We start from the raw sequence: 24,200 nt of genomic DNA, 5'->3' as shown, positions 1-24,200 counted from the left end.
TGATGGGGTAGATTCTTTGCTGAGTTGTAATAAGTTTGTCTTTTTTATGTCTCTGAAATCCATCGAGGTGGAGAAAAATTACACGACCTTTTATTCTTTCCCTTTTTTCCCTCCAATTTGAGTCAGATTTTTCAGAGGAAAAAGGGAAATATGTTTTTCCCCCTCCTCCCCCACTTTGTTCTCCCTCTCTTTCCCATGTTCTTTTACTAAAAATTGAAATATTGATCTTAATTAAAGTATGCCGAGCTCAGCAGCTCATGTTGAGCTTTGAGACAAGCGGCAGCAGACATCTGTCTCAGGCACTTACATCCTCACCGTCAGAGCCAGGGAACGAGAGAGGAAGGGAGGGAGAGAAAGATGGATTGCTCCATATCTCTGTCCTGTTTGGAGGATATGCTTTCCTTCTCAGTTAATAATGAGTGGTGACTGCTCTGTGTTTTTTTTTTGTTTGTTTGTTTTTTTTACAAGCACACAACATTTTAGGTCTTTTTTTATTTTTTTATGATCATTAAAATAATGAGTCTTTATTGGTCACATATACATTACAGCACAGTGAAATGTGAGGAGTCTGGGGTTAGAGCGCAGGGTCAGCCATGATATGGTGCCCCTGGAGCAGAAATGTGCTAGGGCTTGAACCCCGACCTTCCGAAAAATTCATAAAAAATACTTTGCTCTCATGGATATCATGCAAATGCAAACACCACAAGTTTATCGAAAAAAACTATTTTTATAAAATATAGGTGTGCAACAATTATTGGCACCCCTATGAATTCATGTGAGAAAAATCTATTTGAAGTATATTCCCATTGATATTTAACTTTTTTTTTTAGTACATCTGGGTGACTAGGAACAGGAAATTGTTCAACCATGATTTCCTGTTTCACAGGGGAATAAATATGAGGTAACACATAGGTCAAATTCCCTTAGTCATTGATATCAATGGGTAAGAGCGAGGAATATAGCTGTGATGTGCGGCAAAAGGTTGTTGAGCTTCACGCAATGGGAAGTTGCTATAAGAAAATAGCACAAGCACTGAAAATGCCCATTTCCACCATCAGGGCAATAATTAAGAAGTTCCAGTCAACTGGAAATGTTATGAATCAAGCTGGAAATGGACGTGTGTCTATATCGTCACAATGCACTGTGAAGAGGATGGTACGAGTGCCCATAAAATCTCCAAGGATCACAGCTGGAGAATTGCAGAAGTAATGTTGTGTGTTGGAGTCAGAAAGTCTCCAAAACTACAATCCGAAAACACCTACATCACCACCACTACTCTCACCAGGGGTGGTTTTGGTGCACACAGAGAGGGTAGCCTCATGGAAAAGTACCTCATGCCCACGGTTAAATATGGTGGTGGCTCTTCAATGTTTTGAGGCTGTTTTTCTGCCAGAGGACCTGGACATTTTGTTAGGATACATGGCATCATGGACTCTATCAAATATCAACAGATATTAAATGAAAACCTGACTGCCTCTGCCAGAAAGCTTAAAATGGGTCGTGGTTGGATCTTCCAGCAAGACAATGATCCAAAACATACATCAAAGTCAACACAAAAATAGATTACTGGCAAAGGGAGGTAGCACAAAGTATTGACTAAAAGGGTGAAAATAATTGTTGCACACGTATATTTAACATGGTTATATATATATTTGATAAACCTGTTTTTTGATTGCAATTGTTTGATTGCATTGTTTAATTTTTTTTAAACAAAATATCAAAAGGTTAAACAATAAAGACAATTTTTCACAGCCTTCTTTGCTCATATTTACCAAGGGTACCAATATTAATATATATATTTTTTAAAAAGACAGAAAAAAACAGACGTTAAAGAGAAGATTTATGAAAAACAGTGTAGACTTGAATGTTATACTACTACATGATCTGCACACCATCAGTGTTCATACGAAGCGCTTGTCTCTGTGTGACAACTTAAGAAATGGATAGATGGAGAATAGAGAAATGGAGAGGAATGCGGCATTCTCTTTTGCACCATTCCTCTCTCAGCTTGTGTGTGTGTGTGTGTGTGTGTGTGTGTGTGTGTGTGTGTATACAGTACATCAGGCAGACAGCCTTTATCTCGTTAACACGGCGGCAGGCCTGTCAGGGCATGCGAGTGTGTCACGCTCTGAAGCGAGGCCCTTGCCGCGTGTATTAATGCCCCCTGTCGCTGCCTGTGTGGTTAACCAGCTTTCTCACAGCGACCGGTGCTCATAGATCATCGAGCATGAGGTTGTGTTTAAACGCAGTATTAATACTCTGAATATCAGGAACTTTGACAGAGAGTAAAGGATTGCACCAGACATCATCCAGTCCCTACCTCTCTATCGCTCAACATGCTAATTACATGACAGGAGAAACATTTACATTCACTTTCACTCTATACTTGAGACTTTTCATCTTTTTACTTTGCTTTCACTGAATTTAAAAAACAAAAAGACAACAAAAAAAAAGCCCACAATGATCGTCTTTAATTGGAAATTTAATTGGAAATTTTTAGGGTTTTGTTTTAAAGTACAAATAAAACCACAAACTTAAATACTATGCAATAAAATACAATTTTCTCTAATACAAACAACTGAAGATATGTTTTAAAAGTGACACATGCACAAAAAGAGTCCCTGAGATGCACTACCTCAAAAAGGCACCTGCAGTATGTTAAATATCAAGTCAAAAAAAGTGATAAAACCTAAAAATAAGCTTGGTGATTAAACTCTATGGATTCAGACATGCTAGGAGTCAAAGCGCTGGACATTCATCACTTACCTGCAGTACTAAGCCCATTTCTGGTCTATTCTATGCCAAATTATACAATAACTCGAGCACTGTAACATGTACAGTAGTTAATAATTTGGAACCATTTTCTGGATCTTTTCCGGCAGTCAGAAACTTGCCACAGTTGAGCCGGAGCATTCCGGCTGTGTGTTGAAGGGACTGCAGTTGGGTTTTGGCTCTAGAAGCGAGGCTTGATGTGCAGCTTCTTGCCTACAGCAAAGAAAGCAGAAAAAATACAAACACAATAAGGGGACATTAAATCTTTGCCGTATTTCTCTCAAGTGTGTAACTGTGTAGCTCTGTATGTTCCTCCGGATATTAGAGCTGGGTTAAATGCGGCGCTGCTGCTAGGAACCTGAACATGAATGAGTGAGAAAAACACTGATGATAAGAGCAAATGGTAAATGAAAAGAACAGAGTTTGTAAAGACTCCGACACAAGCAAAGTAATAAAATGGGTGAAAGAGAAGAAAGCGGAAATGACTACAGTGAGCAACACCTAAACACGTGCATAAAAAAATAAATAATAAAAAAAAATACACATAATACTCTATTTTAGTAGCACTTTTTCATTGTGGACCCAAAATCTTTATGTACATTCTATATAAAAATGAAAAGATAAAAAATATATTTATAATCAAACCTCTCTTATTAAAAACTAAAACTAAAGTCTCCAATAACTACAAAAAGTGATTTACGTTATAGTACTCACTTTTTGTTTTTTTCCATTCTATCCTGACAAGACATATCAATAATACAAAATGACAGAAAGAAAAAGAGAGAGAGAGAGAGAGAGAGAGAGAGAGAGAGAGAGATGGAGATAGCAGCTGTTATACGGTGGGTCTGAGCTAATTAATCCGAGGTGGAGGTGAGTTTGTTTGTATCCCTACCATCTTTAATGAAGCACAAGAGGTGAGGTGTGTCCTAATTAGTATCACTTAACTGCTCTCTCTCATAGTGTGTGCGCATGTGTGGGAGTTGTCACAGGCTTTTTCATCAATCACTTAGTTGTTTCTCCACGACTATATGGATAGCAGAATGTTAAATTGGCTGTTGACTGTAAAGGCATCCGTGAGGTCAGAGAGACCACTGCTGCCAATCAAGGCCACTCGAGTCTGACCTCACATCAAATATCATTATGCTACTTTTTCCAGTTCGACATGAACACATAAATCAGCATAGCCAGGGGTTAGAGAAAGTGAATGTGTGTGTGTCATGGGCAAAGCTGCTACATATAAGCTTACATACAAGGACTGAAATAAACCCTGGTGCCACTCGCCTCAGTGCGGTTACAGGAGAAAGGGCAGCAGCTTTCAATGAAGCATGAAGATACATAGAGCCGAACATGTAACATGCTCAGTGACTCTGTGTGTGTTTGTGTGTGTATACACATGTGTCCCCATGCACCCATCCTCAATCAGTCAAACTGTCAGCACTGTGTTCAGCTGTGCCTGTGCTCAAACCTAAATATTATTACCCTCTTCCCTATATATTACACACCCTCTACCCTATATTTAAATATTATTACCCCCTTTAATAAGCACTAGTTCTCCCTCACCACCCTAAAATATTACTGCCCCCTTCGGAGTATTGTACCTCACTCTACCCATCTATAGTCTATCTTTAAAAATCACCCCTCGTATTAGTATTACACCCCATCTCCACACCCTTCTAAAGATATTACTACTCCCTTTTTAGTATTACACTGTACTTAGAATCTTCTCTAATAACCTATAATTTATTACCTGCTTCCTACAGCATTCCTATTATGGTCTGGTTGGTATGACAATATGGTATTGATATTGTGATAAATTAGACCACCATACACTTTTCGAAGAAATCGCGAGTATCGTATACACTTCAAGACTTACCGAGTCCACTGTTATAGTAAACTAATAGCTAACTGGATGGTAAAATCTGTAGACATTAAATAATTGTATTCAAGGTTTATAAGTTTCCTTAAAAAACAACACATTGTGATATACATTCTGGGTAAAGTATCACGATATCATCCATCTCCAGCTTCTAATTCTAACTGTTTAGATAGATATACTTTATCAATTGCCAAGAGGAACTTCATTCATTTAGTCATTAGTAAGAACTTTGTCTTGGTCAGGGTTGTGGTGGATCTGGGGCCTTTCCTGGGAACACCAGACACGATGCAGCAGTACACCTTGCATGGGACATCGGTCCATTTCAGGGCACCAGGCACACACTCGTTCACAGCTAGTTGCACTTTACAGTAATCAATCCACCTACTAGCATGTTTCTGGGATGCGGGATGAAACCGGAGAACCATGAGGAAACCCATATGGACACAGGGAGAACATGTGAAACTCCACACAGACAGTAACCCAAGCTCAGGATCAAACCGGAGAGCCTGGAGCTGTGAGGTGTTAACACTATTGCTGCGTCACCGTGCCGTCTTTTAATTCCACTTACCTTAAATACTGTTCTCATTTTTCCTTCTTTATTTTTAAAAAACAAATTATTGAAGATTGCTACTAAATATTTCCCAAAACCATATAACCATAAACCTTTCTCTAAAATAAAAAACAATTCTCTTCTATAATACTAACGTCTATATCTTGCAACATTAACAAAATTCAGCATTTGCTTCAAAAGACACTGGAAAAGCTGCTAAACTGTAAAAGCTGCCAGGTGTGTGTGTGTGTGTGTGTGTGCGTGTGTGTGGTGCATGAAGATTCCCCCCCCTACTGGGGGGTCACGGCTCACCTGTGCCCTCTGGCCCTGCTCCAGGGGGGCATGAAGGGCTCACACCACCCTCTGGGGTCTCTGGGGAACTGGACAGAGATATGAAGGAGGGCAGCTTTGCAAGACCAGTCTTAGGCGTGCCGTCCTCTGCAGGAGTGGACTCTGGTTCTGGCCTGGGACTTACAGGGGGAAAAAAAAGCAATATAAGACAATTAGAGAATTAGCATCACCTCTGAAGGGGGAATTAAAATGTAATGCACCAGGATTCACTCAAATAGACTTAAGATTGTAGATGTGAAAGTGAGCTTAATTAACAACTTGAAAAATGTGATTTCTAAGACGGACCTTTTTGTTGATTCGCGGCTGCGGGCTCTTTTAGCAGAGCCCGAGCTCAGGCTGGATCCAGCACGCTTGACCCTCTGTCTGTGCTGCAGTTTACACTTAGTCCCTTGGGGACACACACCAGTTCTGGAGAAGTCTGGACACACGAGAGTGTGTTTCTTCTTACACTGTGGAGAAAATGACATGTCCTATTATTGTGATGTTTATTTTTCCCTCCAAGGCGTAAGGTTCTGCACTGCTAGTGTTTGTGTTTCCAATGTTAAAGGAGAAGGATGTTTGTGTGTTGTGAATGTGTGCACTTGAGAAGGGAAAAAAAAAAAAAAAAGTGTGCAAATGATCCAGTGAGTGAGAGTAGGTGAGAGTGTCTGTGCGCCTGTGTAATATGGGTGTAAATTGGTAGCTTCATTCTTCAGGAGATCCGATCTCTTCCACCTGTCAGAAAAGCTAATTATACCCACTATGGGGCGAGGGGCGCAAGACGCATGTATGTGAGAAGATAGAGCATGTACGAGGAGCAGGTTGCTCTTGAAATAGAGTCTGTATGTGTGTGTGTGTGTGTGTGTGTGTGTGTGTGCGTCTCTGAAGGGGGAGAGGAGGCTACAGGATCGTATTTCGTGTTTCCGGGAACAGTGTGGACTCTCACTCACCCCGTAGTTGCTCTGAGTGCATACGGAGATCCTGAGATCTACACAACCACACACACACACACACACACACACACACACACACACTCTCAGATACCATGTGTCCTATCAAGCCACAGTTCTGAGATTTACTAGGCCACAAGCATTCCATTTCACACCCAGAATAATGAAAGCAAACCATTATGAGTACTAGTGTCACAGTAAGGTCCACATTCACAGCTCGTACCAGGGATTTGAGTTGGACGAAACAGAAAGTGTGTGACGGTTCCATCGCCTGTCACTGTGTCTGAATTCGAGCAAACGATGAAAAGTTGCATTTTAACTAAAGGTGGATATTTGTTTTCTTTGAATTGAAGCAAAATACATTTATTTCACCAAACCAATGGAGATTGATGTCTTTTATTTCCTTTACAACCGTGCCTGATTAATTTGGACACTTTAAGCATCACGAATAACCAATGTTTAAAAACTCGGCTGTAAACGATTTCAGACATGTTTGTCCTGGAGATGATTTTATTTTTTGCTTCTCGCTCCCTCTTTCAGACGACGTCTCATGAACACCGAATAGGTTGGAGATCTATATACTCAATAATTGCAGATCAGAAAAAAGTCTGTCTTGCTGCAAAAGATGCATTCTGGACATTAACCAACATCAAACCTTTATAGAGCATTCTTAAGAAAAGCATGCACACACCAACATACACGCTTACACACACACTGTCAAATACACTGTCTCGTGGGACAAGATTATCGCAGCCTGTGAGTCTTGGCCCTAATACCCTCTACATCATCCTATAGACAACATCATCACTCACCATGCTCGTGGCTAATTGCTTCAATTTGCTAAATCCCTCTCCACTTGTGCTCAGTCGATTGCAATTTCACCCCATCTCCGAGGAGCATTCAGGTACTTTGTTTTTTTTTCCCCCCTCTCTCCCTTTTTTTGAATGCCCATTTGCTTTTAGTTTGACTGAAGTTCAACTCATTTTACCAAAAACTTGTGCATTTCCCTAAGAACTACTTTACTAAACAAATGAAGAATTATAGATATACAGCTGTAGCTTTACAAAAGGGTGACTCTCATGAGAGTTCTGGCATGTAGTGTACACACAGAGAAAAGAGAAATCAGCATTTAAAGGTGCTTTTTTTTTTCTTTTTAAATTCCTGAACTTTTCATTCACAGAACCCAAACCAGTTATGATGTGAAATATTTTGTATCATATAATCAGCACTTTTCCTAGTTTAATTGAAATTCTAATTAAGGTTTTTTTTTTTTTTTTTTTAAATCTAGGTTCTTCATTAGATAACGAAGGACCTACGAATAAGAAATTTTTATCCACACCTATTTGTGTGATTGGCATCGTTTTAAACAAATTCTAATCTAGTCAAAGAGACTTAGAACTATAATAACTATAAATAATTATAACAACTATAGAATTATTGCAGGGGTGGGGTGGCATGGTGGATCAGTGGTTAGCGCGTTTGCCTCGTACCTCCGTGGTTTGGGGTTCGAATCCCGCCCCTGCCCTGTGTGCACAGAGCTTGCATGTTCTCCCTGTACTTTCGGTGGCCTGTTTCCTCCCCATGTCCTCCCCAAAGTCATGCGGTGTAGTCTGATTGGTATTTCCAAATTGTCCACAGTGTGTGAATGGGTGTGAGTGTGTGTGCACGATTGTGCCCAGCGATGGGCTGGCACTCCATCCAGGGTGCTCCCCGTCTTGTGAACCCGAGTTCCCAGTGATAGGCTCAGGATAAACGTTATAGATGGATAACATTATTTTGTCTATAGAAAGTATTAAAACACGAGATATAATGTTTTAGGAAAAGGGGTTTGTGTGTAATGTTGCCCGACATGAAGGGGACTTACTCTTACCACCCTGAAGTTGATTATAATCCAACTGCACTGCATATAGTGTTTTACTCCTCTTACACCACAGCAATCCGCCTTATAATTATTTTTAATTATTAAAGAATAACATCTCATATTTTTCTCTATTTATAGTTAGTTTTAATATTATGGAACATCTCTAAAACAAGTTAGTTCCTATTATCACTTGCGTTATGGGTGCTATAAACAGTCAGTCCCTCTCCAGCCTCTTTATTTGTATCTCTGGAGGTTAATAAAACCAGCAACTGCAGCATGTCATGTTACTGTGAAACCACAAAGCCCTTCCCTTCCTCTGAGTGTTACATTACATTACAGCAGCTTTTGGCAGACACCCTTATCCAGAGCGAGTTACAATTATCTCATTTATACAACTGAGCAGTTGAGGGTTAGGGGCCTTGCTCAAGGGCCCAACAGTGGTGCTGACACTGGAGACTCCTTCCAAAAATGTTAACTAAAAGTCTTTTTAATGACTAAAAATCTCTGAAAGCTTCACCATGTGTAAGTCCCAGTGTAACCTGTTACTATAGAAAGATAGATAGATGTACTAAATCAATCGTCAAGGGGAAATTCGTTTGTTCGTTCATACATTCATTGAATCATCCATTCACTCACTCACTCATTCATTCATTCATTTTTCAGTAAGCACTTGGTTAGGTCCCTGTCCGGATTGTGGTGGATCTGGAACCTTTCCCGGGAACACTGGACACGATCCGGCAGTACACCTCGGATGGGACATCAGTCCATTTCAGGGCACCATGCACACACACACACACGCGCGCACACTCACACCAAGTGCAATCTCGTGTAGCCAATTCACCTACTAACATGTTTTGGGATGCAGGATGAAACCTGAGAACCCAGAAGAAACCCACATGGACAGTAACCCAAGCTCAGGATCAAACTGGCGAGCCTGGCGCTGTCACTGTGCTGTCTTTTAATTCCACTTTACTTAAATTATTTTCCCTCAAAAAAAATTTATGACATTGATCATGATTATTAAATGACAACATCTTAGAATGAAAGCATCATTATAAACCTGTCATTCGTCTTGCAGCACGAACTACCATCGGGTCTGTGCTATTATAAAAAAATTAATAACAGTAATAAAATCTAACCCCTGGCTGCCATTTTTCACAGCTCCTACTTTTAAACCTATGCTCCGTATAGCGTCACCTCTATGTGTGTATATGTGACAGCAGGCAGTCGGGGGAAGCTCAGATCTACTGAAGCAGGTTGTGAAGTAATAAGAAAGAATAAGGTTGTTTTTAGGTGGACACTAAGAGAAGGCTCATTAACTGTGATGCGAATTGCTACCTCTTTCAGCAAAGAAAACAGATGAAAGCTTGTGCCTGGTCCATCCCAGCTCTCCCATACATTTTCATTTACATAAAAGCAGTGAAAAGGAGGAAAAGAGATGCATGAAAAAAAAAAAAAAGGAGGAGTGGATGGAACATCTTTATACCAGCACAAGTTAACAATTTTCCACTTGATTTAAGGTAGGCTGGAAAGTCTCTGGGGCCTATTAGAAGAGCTTTCTACTGGCCACAAAGCAGAACGAGTCAGCACATTTCACAATTTTACATTACAGAGCGAGAGACAGAAGGAGAGAGAGAGACAGAGACAGTGCAATACAAGCTATGAAAACACCTCAAAAGAGAGAGTGAGTACAGAGAGAAAGAGAGATGCAGTTATAGTGGGATGAGACAAAAGAAAAAGAGGAGAGTAGAAAAGTGATTGAGATGAAGAGTCAAAAGGGGAAGGAGACCAGAAAAAAGACAGATAGTGCGAACTGGAGACGGAGAGACAGATGGCGAGAGATGAAGGGAAGGGAAAAAAAAAGAGGGGGAGAGAAATGGAGAGGATGAGAGTGTGCTTTAACCCTTGCTCTGCTGGCGTATCTATCGTTGGCCTCTCGCCTGTACTGCCGTCATCAGCACTTTTTCACGTCCATAATTACAGCGTGCTATCCATCATATCTGAGACAGTGCTTTTGGGATGGCGCAAAATTACAGACCTAAGCACTTCGGCTAATAGAATAAATATTAATATCTCTCTCTTTATATATTCGTGTTTCACCCCAAATATTTAAATGAGCCCTGACAGTGAGACAATGCATTTGTTACGATGGAGGAAAAGCAAAGATGAACAAATAGGGAAAGAGAGGGAGGGGGAAATAAAGGATCAAATGAACAAAGGGATAAAGATAGAGAGGTGAGTGTGGAAGCCAAACAGAACGAGAAAACAGCGAAAGGACAAAACAGCTAGGACTTGCTCTGAGGCACAACATGAAACACCAAGAACAGTGCAAAGCCTTTTCATTTTTCACTATACTACAGTATGTAGTGATATAATGTTTAGCAAACAGAAACAACATGTTTAAAATGTATGCATATTTGCTAATATGTTTTTGTACATTATGTTAGTGTGCTTTAAATCAATAAAGTATGAGCTGCTTGTTTAGAGAATATGTGGAAAGGAGAAGTACTCTTGGATTGTGAATCATTCAAAGGCTCAATGGAGAGCTATCCCTAAACCATGAGATCTTTACTTTAGAAGCACTGCAAAGGACTATCTTTATTTTACTAGAGAAAATCTGCAATTAAGCCTCTTAACCCAGACAAGTATAGCAGTTGTGTAAGGAATAACACTCCAACAACTTTGAGATGGTTCAGGGTATCACACCAGTCCGACTTATGTTCATTTCCTCTAATAGCGCAACCCAAAATAGATTTTTTTCCTTTAACGGGATGACCGAAAGTGTTATTCCTCAGAACACAGCAACTGTTTATTGGTACATTTAATGTTGTGGAATGACCACAGGACAAGTTAGTTCCTGTTATCACTTACATTATAGCATCTATAAACAGTTGTTCCGTCAGTCGTAATAATACAGCATGTTACAGAGAAACCAGGAGGCACAATCTCCTCTGTCCTGAAAACTCCCCCATGACGAAAAACAGTGCTGACATTGGAGATTCCTTCCATAAATGTTTAAAAAGAAAATAAAAACCTTGCAGAAAGTGTCACCATATCTTACATTACATTACAGCATTTGGCAGATGCCCTTATCCAGAGCGACTTAAAAATTATCTCATTTATACAACTGAGCGGTTGAGGGTTAAGGGCCTTGCTCAAGGGCCCAACAGTGGCAGCTTGGCAGTGCTGGGATTTGAACTCACAACCTTCCGATCAGAAGTCCAACGTATTAACCACTGCGCTACGACTACCAGCTGAATTTACACTAATGAACCAGTACAAAAGTTTACATACCCCTGGTTCTTAATACTGTGTGTTGTTATCTGGATAATCAACGACTGTTTTTAGGTTTTGTGATAGTTGTTCACACACTTCTTCAGAAAAATCTTCCAGGTCCTGCACATTTTTTGGTTTTCCAGCATCTTCTCCATATTTGACCCCTTTCAAACAGCAGCTATATGATATTGAGATCCATCTTTTCACACTGAGGACATCTGTGGGAATCGTACACAACTATTACAAAAGGTGCAAACGTTCACTGATGCTCAAGAAAGCAACACGGTGCATTAAGAGACAGGGGGGTGTAAACTTTCGAACAGGATGATCGGTGTAAATTGCTATTATTTTGTCTTCTGGGAAACGTAAATATCTTGTGTAGCTTCTGAAGGGAGGTACTAAATGGGGGAAAAAAAGCTCTTTAAACAAACTAATTTACACCGATCATCCTGTTCAAAAGTTTACACCCCCTGGCTCTTAATCGATTGTGTTGGGTTATTGAGCATCAGTGAACGTTTGCACCTTTTGTAATAGTTGTGTACGAGTCCCTCAGTTGTCCCCAGTGTGAAAAGATGGATCTCAAAATCAGATAGCCGCTGCTGGGTCAAATATGCAGAAGATGCTGGAAAAGCAAATCATGTGCAGGACCTGGAGGATTTTTCTGAAGAACAGTGGGGCAGTTTAACTGCTCAGGACAAACAAGAGACTCATGAAGAACTATCACAAAACATAAAAACAGCCACTGATCATCCAGGTAACAACACACAGGATTAAGAACCAAGCGAATGTAAACTTTTGAACAGGTTCATTTGTGTAAATTCAGTTATTATTGTGTCTTGTGGACTATATGTAAACATCCATTACATGAAATAGTTCATTCAGTGCTAAATAAAAAACTAAATGCAATTTGAATGATCCCTCTTATTAAAAAAAATAATAATTTACATTTTGCAGATTCTGCAAGGGTTTGTTTATAATTATTATTTTTTTTATAAACAAACTGTGAATGTCAAAAAACCCCCAAAAACATGAATTAATTTATTTCATTTGATTGAAATTAGAAAAAAAATGTGTATGTAAATATTTATGGTACCCAAAACAATGAATTAATAGAGTAATAAGTAAACATCTAAATAATTTTTTGTTGCCGCCCTATAAAATCACACTGCCTCAGAGTACAACATAATACAGCCTGATGATCTTTCAGTGCTGTCATCATGGGCACCATTTAAGCCAGCACCCTATAAGATGCATGCGTGCCAGAAAAAGTGCTTTATTGAGTGTGTGCGTTGAGAGTTGGACATGCTGCAGTGCTGAGTGAGTGTGTTACCTTCTCTCCCTGAGGACAGTAGCCCCTGATGAAGTCTTGACACACGGCTGCTTTGCGAGACACATAGACATGGCTGTAGGGGCAGCTACTGTTGTTGCAGATTCCTTTCAAGAAGTACGAACACACAGGCATCTAAAGAGAGAGACAGAGATAGCGAATGATTAACGGGTTGAGAGACACAGACACATCATGGTTATTTAATATGCTGTTTAGCACTGACAAGATTGTGTAGCACGTCTGAAGGACAGAATGCCAGGCAAGAGGCTCATAGGCAAGTGAATAAAACAGCGAACAGGTCTTAATAATACATTCATAATGCGTTCTTTTTTTCTTTTCTTTTTTTTAAAAAATAAATACGAGAAGCTGTATCACGTTTGTAATCTTGTCTCACGTGTGTTTGCTGTAATGATTATGTATGAACTACTTGTCAAAATACGTGTTCGTATTCACACTCCTAATGCAGAATCGGTAAATACGCACGTGTCGTTGACACGTTAATGAATTTATTTTGCAGACGTTGAGTTTGCGAATATTATCTGCATGTATGAATAATCAATCAGAGTGTGAAAATGTGCGATCGAGCTTTTTCCAAGCTTGAACTAGTGAGTGGGACGACAAGTGGAGGACGAGGGTAATCTGAGCCTCTTTATGTGGAATCTCAGCTCAATGAGGGTCATATCGTTTCTGTCTAATTAACTGCTACGGAAATATTTACCCAAGCAGGGGCTTGTAGTGCTCTCATGACGTGTTTATGTGCAGAAGATAGGACTGGGCACGCCACGTCTCCGTTGACGGTCAAGAGGGGTTGGGAGAATGAGGAGTCCGGTTTCGGATGCGTTCGAGTGCTGAGTGATGGGAGGGGTGAGAAATGTACTCGACCGGTTTGGATTTCAGGCCCAAACTCAAGCCATGCTTCTTTGGATATACACGTGAAATAAGGAGCAGGGATAAATTCAGCTAGAAAACAGAGGAAGGGGGAGAAGACGGGTAAGGAAGAGGGTTATGACCGGGCAGATGGGGCCCACAAAGAGGTGACATTGCTCCTTTAAGACGAGCTGCCAGCTGGCCTCTTGACGCTTAGCGAAAAGTAGGATGACGACCGTCACAGGTGCAGTGGGTGTGAGAGTGAATGAGAGTGAGCGAGGCCACTGGATGCAACATGAGCGAAAGTCTCAACAAGTGCTTGTGAGGGAGTGTGTTTGTGGATTCCTAAGGAAAGTGAAGACTCTCAGAGGGACAGCTATTTTCTGCCAGACAAACAACAAGTGAGACAGGTGTCCACCCGTCAGCAAGCGAAGGAAGGGGAAATCTTCAGATTATGCCTTGAGCCAGAACACAAACAGTGTTCTTGTATATGTAAACCAGCTCCCTTTTCCGTCAGGAACAACTCTTTGAAGAGATATACACGTCATGAGCTTGGTCTTTAGATATGCACACACATGGGCAAGTAATGTGAATCTATTCAGCTTGTAATAGAACACAGAATAACAAATAAACAACTAGTACCTCTGTGTGTGTAGTGGGCTTTTTTCCCCCCCAGACAATATGCTTGTTGAATGAAAAAAGCAGTCATAATGTCTGAAAGTGTCCTGATTAAAATGTAGCTGGAATGAAAATGTTTGAAATTTAAGGGTTGACACGCAATCAGAAAACACTCTTAACACTCGTTTCTTCAGTCTACAGAAAGACAAACCTAGATCTTCCACACAAGTCACACCAATGTGCTCAACTTTAAAACGCTTTTCACACCTATTAGTCCAAACCAGAGCAAAATCGATACTTTTGGTTTGTTTGCTATTTAGTTCGATTTGGTTTCACACTTCATGCGATTAAAAGAATCAAAAAGCAAAAGGGGGGGGGCTGAAAACGTACTCTTGAAACACTTTCATTTTTTGGTCACAAATACAGTAATGAGGTGGGGGGAAAAAAAAAGGTTAACAAATCTTTACAAAAGGTAGAAATCAGGAACATAAACCAAGCATGGAGAACACTAATAAATGATTAGATAATTATACAACTGGCATTTATTTTCTTTTTCGATCATCAGTCCAAATACCAAACACCTTTTTGATAGGAGCGCTATACAGCTCTCCTTCGGCTCAGGTTGCAACTTTTTTCCCCCAACCAAAAATGTCATCTACAACCCTAAATATACAGTATGTTACGTTCACTTTCTGCAGTTGGGTCGAATCCCTTTTCCACTCGAACGGTGGTAGAGTTCACTTTAGTGACTGAGGAGTTTTCACCTGCCTAAACAACCTGCACGGAGGGAGAAAACCTGGGTTTCATTCTAACAGACTAAACTCTGCATACGTGAAAGCCCCCTAGAACAGACAAATAAATATTATTTTATTTGTATAAGGCTTTTGACAATAGATATTGCACAAAGCAGCTTAATAGAAATACGGAAGAGTAGATTTCTATTCCGGAGCGATGACTACGGCAAGAACAAACGCCCTGACATGACCTGAGGAATCGACTCTCTTTTGGGGTTGACTTTGACGCGAACCTAAAGCAGGGTGACGACTATCAGTGCGTTTACATGGACAACAATAATCCACTATTAACCCGATTAAGACAATACTCTGATTAAGAAACTACCATGTGAACAGCAATTTTTAATTACCTTAATCCGATTAAAGTCATACTCGAAGTAAACGCAAATTGAATTAAGACATGTGGAGTGTTCCTGTATTAATCGCATCATTGACATGTATTACAGACATGTAAACACTTTAATCACATTATTAATGTCGTGTGAGAGTTTTCACCGCATTTTGTGACAAGACAAGATCATACACAGCAGTGCGCAACCGTTTTACGGCAAACAAGAGAGCACGGCTGCGTCCCAAATCACGTAGTCACCTACCACACAGTAGGCGAAACACATGCATATAGTAGGCGAAATACATGCATTTCGGCTACTATACAGTAGGTAAGTACGCGGTTTGGGACGCAGCCCACGGCTTCAAGCAGTCATCTATTTGCACGTATAGCATGACAAATAATTAACCGCACTTGAAATGTTCGTAAAAATTTTAAATAAAAACACCCAAAACTGTATACGGTACCATTTCGAAGACGAACTGTATGTTGATACGTGAAATTCTGGAGGGAACGTTACGTAATGACGTGTGCTGTTAATCGAACTATGTTCTATAACACGTAAAACAGGAACATGAAAGGAGTATTCTAAAAGCAACTCATGTAAACACCTTAATCACAATATTGTCTTATTCAGAATAAGGTCAATAATTAGATTACTGCTGTCCATGTAAACGTAGTCTATGATGACTTGACAGTGACACACAACATTTATTAATAATACATATTCTGTATTCTAAGAAACACTACGCTGCTGCCCAACACTGCGTGATGCACGTTTCAATACATGTTTTAAAGTGAGAAAACGTTCGTCTTGTAGGCTGATCATTCAAGACCATGTTCAGTCATTTTCAGTTCACCGAGTTGTCATACAAAGTACCGACATTTTAGCCAAAGTGGCATGAGATAATGCTTTCTGATAGGGTAGGAACGATAGATTATTATGACTATGAATGTGCAAAATGACATAACAGTTAATGAGTAAGATCCAACCTGGAACATCACGCTTCCACTGTTACTCACCGTCCCACAAATGAATGATATAAAATCGAAATATGAAAACACAAGTTATGTCATGAGTACAACAGTGTAATGTAATGTAAAGTGTTCCCATACTTTACAGGACTTTGGTCTTATGCTACTCTTTTGTCTGGTGTAACTGGTGTAACATGGTGTAACCATTTCAATCAAATGGTTTTTTTAGTCTAAATGAAGCTACACCTCATGTCACTATGTAGTTCATAACACATTACGACCAAGTGATAATGAAAATTGTTGGCGACTATTTTTATCATCAAATTTGATACATTTTGTCGATAAGTTGTTCCAGCCCTAAGCGAGTTAGTCGTTAAGGGACAACAACATCCAACATCAGGTTTGGAGCATAAACGTTTTATCATTTGATTGAAACATATGATATATTATAAGAGATATAATATTTTACATCTTCATAGTATTAACTACGAAAAAAGAAGTTCTGATAAACAGTACACGATGAAATAAAAACAGCTGGTACATCTGGAATGAGACATGCAAGATTAGGGTAGAGTTAGTATTTGTATCCACGTGTGCTTGTTTGTGCACTAAAAAGTAGGATACATATAGGTCATCTCTGGGCCATCTAGATTAACATGACGCTCTTATGTCACATACTTCACTTAATACTGATCCCTCCTCTCTTATATCCAAGGCATCGGTTGCCAAATATGTGACATGGGAATCTGAGGGGCCAATCGTTCAAATAGATCATAATACACCACAATAATCCACAATCTGCATTTATAATCTGTCATAAGACCTTAAATTATCGCCCAACAGGCGAGCATGTACTGACCTCAACCTGACTCCAGCCACTCATATACTTAAGTGCTTACAATCTTTTAATAATAATTGCTGTGATACAAAGATCCTGGTTTCTGTATGAACCTGAACCTACAGTGTTTTTTTGCTTGTAAAATTGGGTAAAAAAAATCCAAACAAACGGAAGATGAAATCTTATTTTCCTCAAGCAAAGAAAGAGCTTAAATACAGGTCAAGGTACTTGTAATGTAGCCAGTGATGACCCACCTTCTCTTTGGACACTTTGTGTGAAAACGGACACGTCCCATCTGTCTGCTTACACGTGCCCCTAAGAAACCTGTAGACCAATCATACATCAGTGTTCACACTCAGTCCAGCAATTACAGAGTGCTTGAAAATGGCATATACGATACAGTACTGTCCATAAAAGTGTCTATAAGTATTGACAATAAGTGTATGTTACATTACAGATTAATATTAACGTTTGAGTCTTATTAGTGGCATTTATACCACGGTGCTGTTGAATTCGCAAATCTGACTGGTCAGAACATGTTGATTAAGAGTCTATAACAGCAGTTCTGACAGAAGTTGCAGCTGAAAGGCGAATCACAGGTCTATATTAATTCGCTTGTTCGAATATGATAACATTTCTATAGTGACAATTTTACACAGGGACTTGTATGGCAGATGCTTCACATAAAGGAAAAAAAAAAAAAAAGAGCTTACGTTTTGTGTGAGGAGACGTTTAACATTTATGAAAAGAGTCTCCAGTCTCAGCACTTTGTAACAGTCAGAGGTAAAGCTATAACTAAGTTTTCATAGGTCAATTTTCTTTAATGCCTACAAATTAATTATTAAAAACATTTTTACCAACATCACCATACCAACGATATCTCAGAAAAGTGTATCGCATAATCATTTATCACAATATCGATATTATACGGATATATCGCCCAGCCTTAATATGAACTATGTAACTATTAACAAATAAAAAAGTATGACATGTCTTGCTTAAGTCAATAAACAAAAAAGTTCACTGAAAAATTACTGAGGTATATGAATAAACAGGATGGGATGTGCTGTTGTATGGAAAATAATCGAGGACGGTTGGTGTGATGCAGCCTGACACAAATATTTTCCCTATAACACCACAACCTGAAGTGTTTGCCCTTATGATCTTTTTTTCAAGAAAGGAATCAAAAATCTAAATCTAAGACACGGAGCAAATAAAACAAGGCTAGTTCAAAATCTGGAGACAAAATACGTAAATAAAATGCGAAGGCGAGTCTGTGTGTATGTAAACGTACCTGGTGCAAACGGCAACTTTATCTGGATCATGGATGAAGGGGCAGGCTGAGCCACGGTTACACTTGCCAAAGCGGTTGAAGTACATGCAGTACTGTTTGGCCTGCTGTTTCTTCTGCCGCGCCTGGCGAATGATGGCCAGACTCTTCTGCACCGCCCGACTGAGAGAGCAAACACAAACGGCTTTAATACTGGATCACAGCCCTTACTGAGTTCACTTAGTCAGGCTGGGACCACGGAACAAAGAAGATGCACACAAGATTGACCAAAAACAATTCCCACCATAACTCAATGCTTTTTTTAATCACCAATAAAATATGACCTATAATTAGTTTAAATCTTTAGGCAGGTGGAGAAGATCTAGGATTCTAGTGATGTAAGGGATGTTCACTTTCCAAACTAACCTGGCCACATGCCGTGTGTTGGAGGTCCTATAAGTGCTGCTACTGCCAAAGGATACGTCTTGAGGACTGAACAACTTTCCTGAATTTTAGGAGGAACAATGAGAAACAAACAAAAAAAAGAATATTAACTGTTATGCATGTGTTTAACTGTCAGTGAGTCAAAGACAAGGCATGTATTTTCATAGTTATACTATTTATAATGTATTAAAAATTAAAGGCAAAAAAAAAACCTTTTTGCCTTTGACCCCTTTACCTGCTGAAAGATACAAAGTAGTACTAGTAGTTTTACAAGAAATGCCTGTTTATGATGCATGCTAGTTAGGTTGGCTAAGTGAATGCATGGACATAATGCATTCAACATACAGAAGTGATGGAGAAGCAGAGATACGGAGAAAGAGGCGGGGTGAATTTAAGAAGTGTGTGTTTGAGATTGAGGTTTGAGAAGGAGAGAGAAGTTGTGTGCTCTGAACTGGGTTACATTCTTTAATCTCAAACACTCTGTAAATTCCCCTCCCTCTTTGTTCTACTCACAGACTGGGACTATTGACTGATGACAGATTTACTATTTTAGATAGACACCCACACTCACTCACTCTCTCTCTCACACACACACACACACACACACACACACACACACACACACACACACGATTCTTGTTCACACACTCCTGTTGCTCTTGCTGAACACAGACGCGCAACATCTGAAGAATGCTTTACCTGATCTGTTGGATGGTGTGCTAGGATGTGTGCGGGAAAGCTTATTGGCCGAGACTCTGTAGAGCTCCCCGCCAATCCACCGCATGCCCCGCCCTCTCCACTGCCTGTCAGGGGTCGCACGCAGACGAGACTGCAACAGAAATCTGAAAGAACCGTGAATAAGGGATGTGGAAAATGAGATAAGTGCTGCTAGGATCAGTGATTAAAACACTTGACATATATTTTGCACAGCCATAATCTGAAAAGCTACTCTTTTGCGTTGCCTCAGTAATAACTCCAGCTCCACCTTCTTCCTCTCTCCCTGCCTCTCGCTTTCACACCCACCTCCCTCCCTGGCTCCCATGTCACACCACTCTGGTAAATTGCTCCTCTAATGGAAGGGACGGCAGGGTGGAAATGGAGAGAATTGAAAAGAGAAGGAAATCATTGAGATAATTGCCAGGGCAGGAGGCCAGAGCAGGGAGATTGCCCTGCAAACTCTCACACACGTGCACACTTTCATTCTTCCTTTTCTGCTCTCTCACACACTCCCACACACTGTGACTTAGCGTGATTACATTATGGAGTAACTAAACGTCTATACATTTATCTAAACACGACCGCTCATGTCATGTCATGTCATTCTCTAACATGTGTCACATCTACAGGCATTCTTTCTATGCGGCGCATGGAATTTAGTAGCTGCGTCCTTCCTCTCCATCTCCCCTTCTGTCGAGCCACACATGATTTTATGGAGATGCCAGTGATCCTGACAATTTCTGCTCTCCGGACCTGCCTGATCCATCCTGATGCCGTACCTCTGGATGGAGCTCTCAACAACTGGAGGCTACAGCCTGGAGATTGCTGAGGATGGTACTGCTTGAAGTACCATGGAAATGGTTTTGGACCTCAATTCCACATTCTCGCTGTGGTTGCTGGGACAACGTTTGCTACTATGGTCTTGGGACTGCAATTATCACATACATTTTTGCACTCAGGTCTCCTTTAGTGAACAGTGGACTAGTTCCAACAAACAGACTTCATATAAAAAACCATAATGAACTTTCTTTTACTTTCACACTATCCACTGTTACCCAGATGAGGACGGGTTCCCTTCTGAGTCTGGTTTCTCTCATGTTTTCTTCCTCATATCATCTTAGAGAGTTTTTCCTCACCACCGTTGCCACCGGCTCGCTCAATAGGGATAAATTCACACACTTAAATTCTGTATCCTGTATTTATATGTTTCTGTAAAGCTGCTTTGAGACAATGCCCACTGTTAAAAGCGCTATATAAATAAAATTTTATTTAATAAGTTCACAAAGGGAAACTGTACTGTGCACTACTAATGTACTATTAACACCCAGATTATGTACTTAAATTGAATTTTGCTAAATGGCTGACGTCGCCTCCTGATTTTCACGATTAATTCAATTAATTTGAGTTAATTGAGATTGTACTTGTTTGTATACATGCATATTTAACATTTTAATTAAAACTTCCATAAATGCTATTTAAAAGGTTAAAGCAATATGAAGGAAAAACACAGCCTTCTTAACTTTATAAACTCCTCCTACAGTCTGCGCTACTCCCAAATAATACAGGCTTAGATATAAAAACAAACACATAAACAAACAAACAAAAACACCAAGATAAACAGGCAGCACTTTGCAGAGGACTGAGCTCATAGCAAAGAAAGGTACAAATATCATTTCATAGCTATGGAATTGGTACAGGTTTGAAAAGTCAGATGAACAAGTTTATGTAAAATATAATACTGTATTACATTCTAAGAGGTAATTTGCCAGTTGGAATTACATCATTTATGACCTCGGCATGTTTGACAGACGATGTGGGAAAATGTTTGTATCTAGTTAGCAATAAGCTAGGCAGCTAACTCGGATCAGTGATGTATATTTTCTTTTTCAAACAGCAATATGTACAGACAGTGTTTTAGCTTTAACAAACGAATATGTCTGCATGTCGATTAATCTAGAGCTAATACTTGTGTATATACAGTATAACTCCTTTACAAAGGTAAGGAGTTTTACTTTGTTTATTTCTGATGCTGTGCACAGCCAGGTTGATTTGACGTCACTCCGTAAACCGGGAAGGGACTTGGATTTGAGAAGAATACCCCAAGTTGCGGTGGCATTTCATGTCACGAAAGACATGGTGCCCATTTCCTCTGTTCAGAAAGAAAGGTTCAAAGAAAGGTTCAAGTTGTGCAAAAATAGTAACAGCGCCATCTATAGCAAATAGTACAAACAATGTTTATATATATATATATATATATATCTCGTAATTTTTGCACACCTACATTTTCCAAAGTACATTCTAATAAAAATTTTTTTTTAAAAAATTTATAGATAAACTGAGTATTTTTTTAATTGCATTATGTGACAAAAAATAAATAAATCATAATCGAGAATCGTATATGAAGTTGGGGGGAAAATAGATATTTTTATTTATTTATTTTGCAATATCACCCAGTCCTAACCTCCACCCCCTGCTGCTATGTAAGTCAGGCTTTGACCAATTGGGAACAAAAAATTCATACCAGCCATTTGGAACCCCACCGCCTGCTGCACTACACACATCAGCAAAGGGGTGCACAAAGCAGCAAAGTCTTCTAACATGAAGTCTTATCCAAAATATCAGTGTTGAAAATGACAAGCACAGTGATGTTCTTTTAAAAATAAAGCACAAGTAGTTTGTCTTGTTTTTTTTTCTTACAAGAGTAAAAATCACCTCTTATTGATTGTGAGCATAGGGACAGAGAGAGAGAGCGTAAGAGCATGTGCGAGTGGCTGGGTAAAAAAAAAAAAGGGGGGGGGGAGTAAGAGAGGAGCAGGTCCGAAAGCTAATCTACTCTGTATTAGGAGACATGAACTTTGCCCCACATGTTCTGAACCCATTTTAACACCCAACAGTAAATTACATCTAACATCAATCTGCACCCAATACAGGAGCCTTTCCTCTACAATCTACTGCCATGGTCAGACCCAATCTACCCACAAACTGTGCACCCCCACCACACACACACACCAAGGAAAATTGAATAAAAAATAAATACACCCATAGACGGGCTAAAACATACAGCTGCAGACACAGTGAGAGGGCCGTGCTGCCCGTAGTGCACCATTTCTGCTTGCCTTCGTCTGGAAGATTACACATCCGACACGGCTCATAACTTAGACGGGTTCTCACTAGCTAAGTGACTGTAGCCGTGGGATCCATAATGACGGATAATAGGAGAACAGTCACTGCCCCCACAGAGGCTTTAACAGGACAACCTCGAGCCAAAGAGCCATAACGCAGACTAATGCAGCCATGACATGGACATGGAACATGGACAGCAGTTAACCTTTCACAGGAACAACTCTGTGTGTGTGTGTGTGTGTGTGAGCGAGAGAGAGAGAGAGAGAGATAGAAATGTATGAAGGGGATGAAGGGGGAGCATGTGTGTGTGTGTGAGAGAGAGAGAGAGAGAGAGAGTGAGAGAGAGAAAGACAGAGAGAGAGAGAGAGAGAGAGAGAGAGAGAGAGAGAGACCCAAGAACCATAGAAGAGGAGCGGCAGAATAGAAGAAGAGAGAAATAACAAGCCATAGGGAAATAGGAGAAAAAGTAGAACGTGACCAATGACCAACTTTAGAATTTGCCAGGAGAATTTTACAAAATTAATGTTTTGAGTAACTATTTCTTATACCATCTAGATAAATCCACATTTAATGTTTCTTTAGTGAACAGTACTTCTCATATTAATCGTGTGTTTGTTTTAATAAAAGAATATGAATCGTAATTTTAACTGCAAACTGTAAATGTAATTAACATTCAAAAAAAAATTGTGTACAAAGGAACTAATTAAAGTGCATTAATATATGAAATATCCTTTCATTCATTCATTTTCAGTAAACATTTTACTGCCCAGCTCTGAGCTCAACACCCACAAGAACCGGAAACCCTGGAGCTGTGATGCAGCAATGCTACCCGCTACACCACCGGGCCACCTCACATATTTGATCATATTTATATTTGGCTAATATCAGCTATAGCAATTACTTCACAGTAATAAATAGTGACAATCCCTGTATCAAAGCCATGGCCCAGAGGGTGAAAGCACTGGAATAAAACTGATTACTATTCTAAATAGTTGTGTTAGGAAAATAAGGACTAGGGATCTTTATTTATTTATTTTTAAATTAAATGATACTACAGAAAAGATTCAAGCGGGCGTTATTTCTAGAGCAGAAACACTGAGAACAGCCTACACCATTGCCCTTGAATATCACATGGCCTTGACTCATAACGCACAATAACTTATCCACCCTAAACGTTTCACAAATCCAGGCAGGAAAGTTGGTCTGAAATCTGAGTTGAAGTTGAACTCATGAAAGCCCCAGAAACGGGAGGCACATGCCACCATCACATGTAACTTCCGAACG

At 39.8% G+C, this 24,200-nt stretch overlaps 1 protein-coding gene across 1 annotated transcript in view; it reads right to left on the bottom strand.

The window, feature by feature from the left end:
• Positions 1 to 1,841: 1,841 nt before the first annotated feature.
• zc3h3 (zinc finger CCCH-type containing 3) overlaps positions 1,842 to 24,200 on the bottom strand; it is a 75,249-nt gene continuing 52,890 nt past the window's right edge. The window contains exons 5-12 of the mRNA XM_053635733.1: positions 19,776 to 19,918; positions 19,059 to 19,137; positions 18,657 to 18,815; positions 17,617 to 17,686; positions 12,946 to 13,077; positions 5,835 to 5,998; positions 5,511 to 5,668; positions 1,842 to 2,985 (exon numbers count right to left, since the gene is read on the bottom strand). Of these exons, the coding sequence (XP_053491708.1) occupies positions 2,954 to 2,985; positions 5,511 to 5,668; positions 5,835 to 5,998; positions 12,946 to 13,077; positions 17,617 to 17,686; positions 18,657 to 18,815; positions 19,059 to 19,137; positions 19,776 to 19,918 (937 nt within the window). The 3' untranslated portion in view covers positions 1,842 to 2,953. The remainder of the gene's footprint in view (positions 2,986 to 5,510; positions 5,669 to 5,834; positions 5,999 to 12,945; positions 13,078 to 17,616; positions 17,687 to 18,656; positions 18,816 to 19,058; positions 19,138 to 19,775; positions 19,919 to 24,200) is intronic.

The sequence above is a fragment of the Ictalurus furcatus genome, chromosome 11, assembly GCF_023375685.1.
Source record: "Ictalurus furcatus strain D&B chromosome 11, Billie_1.0, whole genome shotgun sequence".
Taxonomy (NCBI): Eukaryota; Metazoa; Chordata; class Actinopteri; order Siluriformes; family Ictaluridae; genus Ictalurus; species Ictalurus furcatus.
This window is presented reverse-complemented; position numbering and strand designations above follow the sequence as displayed.